At 38.6% G+C, this 10,018-nt stretch overlaps 1 protein-coding gene across 1 annotated transcript; it reads left to right on the top strand.

The window, feature by feature from the left end:
* Positions 1-3,000: 3,000 nt before the first annotated feature.
* klhl38a (kelch-like family member 38a) lies at positions 3,001-9,581 on the top strand. The gene is made up of 3 exons (XM_007547820.2): positions 3,001-3,170; positions 7,958-9,320; positions 9,399-9,581. Exons 2-3 carry the CDS (start codon positions 7,962-7,964, stop codon positions 9,513-9,515), a joined length of 1,476 nt encoding a protein of 491 aa, XP_007547882.2. The 5' UTR covers positions 3,001-3,170; positions 7,958-7,961; the 3' UTR covers positions 9,516-9,581.
* The last annotated feature ends 437 nt before the right edge of the window (positions 9,582-10,018 follow it).

Here is a 10,018-nt window from a genome sequence, read left to right on the forward strand (position 1 = left end):
GCATCCTTTAGCAATTATATACTGTTCGTATTATTATTAATAATAATCATAATTGGTAGTACTACTAAATAGTAGTACCAAATAGTACTAAATAGTACTACTACTACTAGTTACTAGTAGTAGTAGTAGTAGAAGTAGTAGTAGTAGTAGTAGCATTTATCTGCTAGCCAAAAATAGCAAAGGAGTATACATTTTCAAACAGTTGAAGCATTTATGGTATTTCCACAGCTACTCAAATTCCACAGCAATTATTTCACACCAACTAAAAGTTAAACTGACAGCAGGTCCTACTTTCTGATTAATTCAATACATAGCTATCTCATCACGTGAGGGCACCCAGAGTGTCAAAACTTTTTATTCCCAGACAATCAGTTGACTGTGACATGACAACTAAAGTAACATAATAGGCAATCCAGGTGAAGATCCAAACTGGGAGAGCAACAAAAGCTGCACACACACTTCAAAGATGTGGCAGGACTTGTTCTACAGATTCAGCTTCATTTCATTATGCTTGGATCTGCTTAACACGTTTTCCACCATCGTTGCAGTGTGGCAGTCTCTGTTTCTCCTTAAAAAGATGTGCAAAAACCCTTATTATTTACTGCAGAAGCATTTTTTTCTAACACATTTGTTCCCATTGTTACAACAAAATAAAGATGTTCTATTCTTTTGTGTTCTATAAAGATCTTCATAGCTCACTGTGAAGAGACCTAGAACAACAGAAAGTGGCAGCTGACCAAATCTCCATAACAACCAGTCAGTGCTATTTGCATGCTACCTGGTTAATTGGAGCAGGATGCAAGTAAAAAAAAACTGCAAGTTTAAATGTGGAGTTGGCTAAATGCTATTCAGACTTTATAACTTTAACGGTGTGCTTTGTTCAGATAGGATGAAGTTTTTTGCAACAAACACTCCAGGTGAGTCTAGTGTCAAATAAATTATGAATTTGTGAAAATGTAAAAAAATGTAAACAATATTTAAGAATAAAAATATACCAATTTTTGTGTAAAAGAAATGATCAGTTGTTTTTTCTACAGTTTCAAGGTTGAATTTTGATTTTATTTACATTGATGTCTTCATAGTTTAGTGATATAATAAGCAAAATAAATTTATTTAAATTCCAAAAGATAGCAAAAGATGATAAGAGTTCCAACAAATCTAAAGCTAGGATATTTTCCCCCTGTTTAGATGTACAATGAAGGGAAAACATTAACCTCAGTGAAATTGATTTTAAAAAACATCTAAACCAATGAAAAGGAAGTCTATTATGACTTTTACTAAGTTACAAAATATTTGCAATCACCCACAACTGGGGAGATTTGAAAATAAAAAATGGACGGCATTTTGTTTACTTCTTCTGGACAAAACAGGAGCTCCAGTCTTTTCTTTTAACACTCAAACTGATGTATTCAGTGGTTTTTATATCTATGTCTACAAAACAAAAGAAAGAAAACTAAAATCCCATATTTCATGGAAAAAAAAATATCTATGCACACATTTGTGATAACCAGCAACCTATCATTATCAAGCAGCAAGAAACCAGCAGCTGCAGAGAAAGTGAGAATTAGCATTTCTAAAAAAAATAAAAAAAAAAATGCTACATCTTACAATTATTTTTAACACATGTCTTCCAGTGACACCTTCGTCTGCAGGAATGGAGTTGTAACTTAGTAACTGGTGTCAGTGACAAAGTCCTCCAAAGCGCCACATGCTCTCAAGGCTGATCGCGCTGACAGCTCACTTTCTTCTAGCTATGTTATTTTATCTGCCGACACGAAACCCCAGATCTTGGTCATATGAGACTAAACAAGCATGACAATAATTCATCCAGCTACTCTCTAAGCTGTTCAGAGTGCAGGGAACGGCTACATTCAATATGTTACTTTAAAATAAAGACTCACTTTTACTGGAAAATGTTCCATGGTCTAATGTGCAACTAATATTTAAAATAAGAGAGTCAAAAATGGTTTGCTCTTAGAATTTAATTCACTTTAGTTATATAATACAAATTTGCTTGTATTGTGTCGGTGACTTTATTGCAATCCCTTACACCAAGAATTAATTTAGATTAATTTTGAAGTTAAAGTTTTTTTTGTTTTTTTTTTTAATGCAATACCTTTCAAAATTATTTACACTCCTCATCATGAGTTGAGCAAAAGCTGTGAAATAAATGAATGTTTTATTCCAGAAACAAATCTCGCAAAGAGAAGTAGGTTGCTTTTCCACATTTTTATCATTTGATTTATGCCAGACTCACCTGGAGTCACTGAAAAAAATCAGACACATCTAATTTCAAGTTGAGCTCCCAGTGGAGTCTATCAACCTCCACACCTTCATATTTGACTCCTTTAGAACGGCACTGTTTGTTTGGAGAGTCACTTGTTAGATTTTATTGAAGTCTGATAAAAGTCATGGATTTCTGTTATGGCTATTGGTTTTGGTGTGCCTTCCCGTATTGTTACTCCTTACAAAACTTAACAGATTGACTTAAAAAATAAAATAATTGAGATTGTTGGTTTTACTTTTGCTTCAGCTCAAAAGAAAACATTTAATCAGAACTTGGTGAATGATACAGCATTTCAGGGTTAGCTTTACTTGGCATATCCGTGTACACAAATAACAAATTTAACTTTTATTCCCACTCTCACAGCATTTGAACGCGTATACCTCCATTGGTTCTTACAGCTGTTTGTCCTGATCAGTGCAGATCTATATTTGCCACCGTAGTGAACTACATGCATCAGAGAGGTGGAGGAGGAAAGGTTCAAACACCAGGTTGTCAGCTCAGGAGCTCTTCAATTAAGCGCCATCCAGGGTGGGCATGCCTCACGATTGATTCAAGACCCTGGGATGACCGTCCCACTCCGGGACCATTGTTTTCGCCGCCTCTGTTGGACCCCGGCGGTGCCACACAACCCCGTGTCACATGAGAGGCCCGGTAGAGTCACGGTGGCCCACCATGCTATTCTTAGATGAAGGAATGTACACAGTGGCCTCATGGCACTCTCCACAGCGCCCAGCTGGAAAACTCTGTGTCATTTCTCTGTGTCATGGTCCCTTCCCGACACCTCTCTGGATTATATTTTAACTTTTTTTAGTCCCCCTTTTTTTTCAATTCATAGCAAACTGATGATATTCTGTGGATGTTATTGACTCTCTAAGGACAGGAGGTAAGGGTCCATGGCATCGTGAATTTCGCTGGACTGAAAAATAACAGGCTTAGCTAACAGATATTGATAAAGTCTTCAGCTTTAGACTCAACGTGTGTTTTTAATATGTTTTAAGCTTTATTCCCTGATAAACTCAAAAAGCGTCAACTGTGTGCTGCATTTTTTTTGTTATTAGCAACCGGTCTTAATTTTATGGAGCTAACCAGAAATTAGAGATTATTTACTTCTGCCTTAGTGGGTGAAGCAGTTTAAAAGTTTTGTTAAACCACATTTATGTACATAAATAATCAGCATAATAATCTGCCTCATAATCTGTCAAAATATTGTCTGAAGGATCAACTTTTTTGTCTCCCTGCTGGAGGATCTTCATCACAAGCATAAAGAGGCAATGAGAAGATCTGCATATTTTTCAGATTAAGATTCTTTATATTATCGCTGATTATAATTACAATTCAGTCAGTGATTACAAAGAAAACAATAACGAGAACTAATAATTAATAAATACACCAACGTCTATTTTCTAATCATTTCAATAAGTAAAAAGAAACACAAGCAACAACAATAAAACACATATGCCAACATTCATTCTACGGAATGCTTTTACTTCCGACAATGAGAGTTTTGTGGATTGGAGTGTGAACTTTTAAAATTATTACCTAAACTGACTAAAGGTTTAACCTTTATGAGAAGTTCACTCGTCTCTCATAGACTCCAAGACCAGGAAACGCATCATAAAGGTTAAACCTGTAGAGTTTAGAGTACATGAAAAAAAAAAAAAAAGACTTTCATAGCCAGGAATGTTAAGTTTTCTGACTTCAGAGTTTTTGGTGGGGCGATAGCTTTGGAGGAGCAAGTGTCTGTTGGTCCAACAGCTTCCTGCACCAGAACACTGGGAACAGAGCATGATAAAAGAGATGCTACTTTATGGTCCAGAACTGATCAGAACCCGATCAGATCACTCTGATTCTTTCTCTTAACTTGCATGATCTGGAAATCTTGGCAGCTGTAGGCATGTAGACTTCTGGTGCGAAGTCTGCATGACGTGGTGAACAACATCAAGATGAATAATCAAGAAAAGGTCAAGCATCATTTCTTGCATGAATGATGCAGCCTTTCACCCATGAAAATATGGATTTTTTTCATGGGGTTTTTCTACCACATTCTTTAAACTTGGGAAGAGATCTAGAATGTGGACAAACTATTTTTCAATGAGAAAATCATTCATATTTTGAAGACTACATAGTGTTGTGATTAAATCTAAGTGTCCAACAAAGTTAGTTTGAAATTACTTGGGAATATGTAGTCCTTGTGATTGAAAGATCATATCTGGTGTGTTTAAATAAATTTAATTCAGCTCAAATCCTTTCAGTTCAGACACATTGTATTATTTTCTATTCTATTGAAATTATTTACACAGTGTTAATTTAAAACAACTGTTACATAAAAAACCCTTTCTCGATTTAGAACAGGAATATAACATATGTTAAAATGAATCCAAGCCAATTTTAACTTTCACCAATTTGTAAGAAGTTGACAATGTAAGGAGAGTATTCATGAATAAAAGATATTAGACGCTACGTTTTAAACTAATAACTTCCATTTTCCAACGTGAAAGTATTAAAAGTTGACAGGTCTTTGTTTTAGGGAAACAAATTAAAGTAGAGATGGGACGCAACTGAAATATTTCAGTATGTCTGTAAATCTTGATTCAAATGAAGTCTAATTTCTGATTCTCCACCAGTGGACCAAGGTAAATACGCTGGCTGTGAAATGTCACTCTCAGCCGCTGTCATCTAATAATACACAATAATGATTAGGCATCTAAATGTGTCAGGACAATGTCAATGATTTTTTTTTTTTTTTACCAAGAACTTGTTGCTAGCTCTTCAGTTAATTTTATCCTGGATCACCACAGAGACCACCACTGCGGAGGGTCAGATTTTGGCACTGGAGACGAGAAATATTGTAGAAAAAAAATAAAATAAAATAAATAAATAACATGTTGGAAATAGCAGCAGAGTTTAGAGAGGGTGAAATGGGTCCTGAGGGAGAGATTCAGAATGACAGAGAGGCAAACACAGATGGTCTGTTGACACAGTCTGTTTAATGTTAGCAGTGATAGGGAGCCTGATGACAGATGTGGCCTAATGGTGGACGGGTGTATAAGGATGGGCTTTAAAATAGAAAATTAGAAAGTCAGTGATTCATAGTAAGGACAGCTGCTGTGAGTGAGTCATGAATGATCGGCCTTCCAATAAACCAAATCACCAAACATACTGTTTGCAGACTTGAGCCCGTAAGATATGTATATTTGATCAGGGGGAATAGCCCAGCAAATGTGAAATTAAAACAGAATAGCAAAACAAAAGCACTTTTAAAAACAAAAAGACATTTTCCTTGTTCCTTTGTTTGCTTTCAGACTAAAAGTTTTGCTCATTATTTTTAAATTGCTAGCATGAATGATGTCCGAGGTTAGCTTCTGTTGCCCCCTGCCCAAACTAATCAAAATGCAAGAAATCATCTTATCTCTTTGGTGGGATAAAATCTAATGCGTCCCACATTGAATGACCACTGAAAAAAATATAAATACAACACTTTTGTTTTTACACCCATTTCCTCATGAGCTGCAAATGTTCAGCTCCCGCTCTCTACGTCTCTCTCACTGTGTGAGAAGACACTTCACCTACCTTACTTGTAGCGGTCAAAGGGTTCGGTGGTGCATGGCAAAGAGGAGGATTCAAGGTTCAGGGATCTTTGTCACTTTCTGTTGATGCATCTTCCTCGATCATCTGAAGTCTTGGGTCCTCCTCCACGATTTTACTTAAGATGTTGTGGCATTTCAAAGTTCACAAAGTAATTTAGCCTAAAAATGTTCCAAGTCTCTTTGAATAAAAAACCATACCAAAAGGTGCTGCCTTGCCAGCTCAGCTTTCATTCACGATGAAACCATAAAGTTTGTTGCCAAACTTACAATTTGGCAACGATTTTTTTAAAAATGAAGACATGATACCATTAAAAAAAAATAAAGTAGCATTGTGAAAACTCAAAATTTGTACATTTGAGACTTAAAACCTTCTCTAACTCCTACAAATACATTCAGATGTTACCTAATCAGATTTTTATCAGTCCTGTTTTCTTATTCTGTGTGTAAACTGACTTCACTTATAAAAGTCAAACATAAAAACACAATATACCTCAGCGATGTGAGAATTTATGATGATTTGCTTCAGATTCAGACAGCTTACTTTGAAAAATGATAATTTTTTACACATGGGTGTGAAAATCAGAAAGCAATTTTAAAAAATGGTAGCAAACTTAACAGCATAAATCAAGTGCATTTATTACATTTCTTGCATTGTATCTTCAATTAAAAAATTTTCATGCCTCTATCCCTCCTTCGCCAGCAACATGATGGCCGGCAGACGTTATTCTAACGTTGCTGGGTTAGAATAATCCACTTTACTCCAAGTTACTTTGCTAACAAGATTCCCAGTTGGTCGTGGACAGATCAAGCCCGGGTTAGTGTTTAACAGGACAAAACTGAGTTGTGGAATTTGTTGTTAAAGTGACTAACAACAAATTCCCAAATTTTGCTTTATTAGAATAACTCTTAGCTTGGATTACTACACAAGCAATCAATGTATTTTCTTAATTCAGTCCTGTTATTTCTCCATGTAGTGCATGCACTTGAAACTTGAAGTTTTATACCGACTTTATTACCAATTCTTTGGTCAAAGTGTAAATGCTGGACTTTATCTGTAATTTATGGTGAGTTGCTTAGCAACTAAAAGTCTAATATTATCTCAAGTCAACAGCCTTGTTCTCAAGTTATTGTCATTATCTTAATCCAGTGACTTTAACGTTATTATTTCTACTATTTCTTCTTTCTGTTGAGTACAGTTTAAAATGTCACAAAGTAAAGTTTAAAATGAAGAATAATGAGGCACCTTCGCAGTATCTTCTGTAACTCAACAGCAATTTTTGACCCAGTTTCTGTCCTAAACAGATTAAATAACCCAGCAGATTTTTGTGTGTGAGTATAAATAATGTAAACTACAGACAAATTGTGTCCAGAAAGTTTGCCTATGCACAAAAAAAATAAAAAAATCTTTTTCAGGATATACCAGGAGAATGATTGCCTACGACACCAAAGCCAACAAATTTTTCAAGTGTGCAAATCTGAAGGAGCGAAGAATGCACCACAGCGCCACAGTGATCAACAACAAGCTCTACGTCACAGGTGGACGCATCCTCAATGGCCACGATGTCATCGAGGACTCGGACTGCTTTGAATGCTACGACCCAAAAACGGATGTTTGGACCTCAAAAGGTTCTCTACCGTACAAGCTCTTTGACCACGGGTCTCTGCCCCTGGTCTGTGTTTCCAACCGACCCAACCCACCATGAGCGAAACCTCTCCTTTGGTTCGATAAATTTTGGCCTCTACATGCACTGAGAGCATTGCTTAATGGAGCCCAGGCAAGTTAGTGGCCTGTTTAGCACCGCTGACGGTGATCTGAAACACAAAACCTGTGTGGAGGTGGTAATGCTGAAGCACCTGTGATGGCACTGAAGAGTCAATGAGAAGTTGACAAGCTTAAAGAAAATTATTATTATTATTATTATTATTATTATTATTATTATTATTATTATTATTATTATTATTATTATTATTATTATTATTTGTTTTTTTNCAAACTTAACAGCATAAATCAAGTGCATTTATTACATTTGTTGTATTGTGTCTTCAATTGAAAAATTTCGTGCCTCTATCCCTCCTTCGCCAGCATCATGATGGCCGGCAGACGGGCGGACATTTTCTTCTTCAAAGACTCAGAACTTCCCTGCCGCTTGCTCGTCCAGCTCAACATCCTGCGGCAGGAGCGCATCCTGACCGATGTGCTGCTCTGCACCGAGCACCAGGAGATCCCCTGCCACAGGAATGTCCTGGTCTCCAGCAGCCCGTACTTCCGTGCCATGTTCTGCAACAACTTTCTGGAGAGCAGCCAGGCCCGGGTGAACTTGAAGGGAATCTCGTCGAGCGTGCTCACTGGCATTGTGGACTATGTTTACACGGGCTGCGTCACTATCACCATGGAGAATGTGCTCCCCCTTATGCAGGCAGCGTCCATGCTCCACTATGGGGGTCTCTTTGAGGCCTGCTCCACGTTCCTGCAGGAGCAGCTGAGTCCTGAGAACTGCCTGAGCATGATCCGGTTGTCTGAGATCCTCCACTGCGAGAGTCTGAAGGAGAAGGCGAAGGAGATGGCCGTGAGGTGTTTCTCTGACGTTGCTGCCACCGAGGACTTCTGTGAGCTGTCTCTTCCGGAGCTCATGTGCTACCTGGAGGACGACAGACTTTGTGCCGAGGAGGAGCAGGTGTTTGAGACTCTTCTGGCATGGATCCACCACGACCCATTTTCACGACGCGGCGCCATCCACGATCTCTTCAAGAAGGTTCGCCTCCGCTACATCCATCCGACATACCTCTTCCAGTTCATCGCCAACGACCCACTGGTGCAGTCGTCCACACTCTGCACTGAGATTATTGACTCTGTACGCCGTCTTATGCTCACGGCCAGCACCAAGTGCAGCCGTGAGCTGAAACCCCTCTGGACCACACCGAGACGTTACACCTGCAGAGAAACGCTGGTGGTAGTCGGAGGACGCAAAAACAACGAGCAGACGTCTCGAGAGGCACTTCTGTACGATGAAAGGACCCATCGTTGGCAGTGGTTGGCCAAGCTGCCTCTGCGCCTTTACAAAGCTGCGTATGTGTGCATCCACAGCATCCTTTATGTGCTGGGAGGCCTCAGTCTCTGCATGGCCTCTGGGGATAGCTCAGTCAGCTCCACCGTTTACACACTTTCCCTCAAGACAAACCAGTGGAGGACAGCAGAGCCCATGCTGGAGCCTAGATACGCCCACCAAAGTGTGTCTTATCTGCACTTCATCTTTGTGCTGGGAGGTATCGGGGTGGACAAGCGAATCTCTCAGTCAGTGGAGAGGTATAACAGCATGTTTAACCAATGGGAGGCCATGGCTCCGATGCCTACGCCTGTGCTTCATCCAGCAGTCGCAGCCAGCGATCAGAGGATCTACGTGTTTGGAGGGGAGGACGCCATGCAGAACCCGGTCCGACTTATTCAAGTAAGGCACAACTCTCTGAGAAGTGTTATCTGAAGACTCTGAATTACATTAATTGTTGACATTTTTATTGCGAAACAGGTGTATCACATCTCTCGCAACTTGTGGTCCAGATTGGAGACAAGGACCGTGAAAAATGTTTGTGCGCCAGCTGCTGTCATAGAGGAGAAGATCTATATCATAGGAGGTAAACGCTGATGAAAAGCATCTGCTTGGATTTAAAAATTAACCTAAAATTATAATGTCTTTATGTGACAGACCAACACAAAGTGAACATGAATTCATCATGATCTTAACAATATCCTTACAAAAATATATTATTATCATTGAATAACAAAACTTGTTTTCTGCACCCAGGGCTATGTTTTTAGATTTTTCCAATTCATGATAAGAATCAACTTGAGTTTTTCTCTGTATTAGGAAGAACTAGACACTTACACCCAAGGCTGAGAGTTCTGCTTTGAGACCATTGCAATGTAAATATTTTAAAATACACATAATACATTTTCCTTTGGAGGAAACAAAGTAATATCTATATCAGTTGCTACAGTGGTAATAGCAAATACAATCTGCACCTACGGGTTTTAATTTTTCCATAGAGCTTGCTGCTTCTCAAAAGTTGCTGGGTTAGAATAATCCACTTTACTCCAAGTTACTTTACTAACAAGATTCCCCGTTAGTCGTGGACAGATCAAGCCCGG

This window comes from Poecilia formosa, unplaced genomic scaffold, assembly GCF_000485575.1.
Source record: "Poecilia formosa unplaced genomic scaffold, Poecilia_formosa-5.1.2 Scaffold21, whole genome shotgun sequence".
NCBI lineage: Eukaryota > Metazoa > Chordata > Actinopteri > Cyprinodontiformes > Poeciliidae > Poecilia > Poecilia formosa.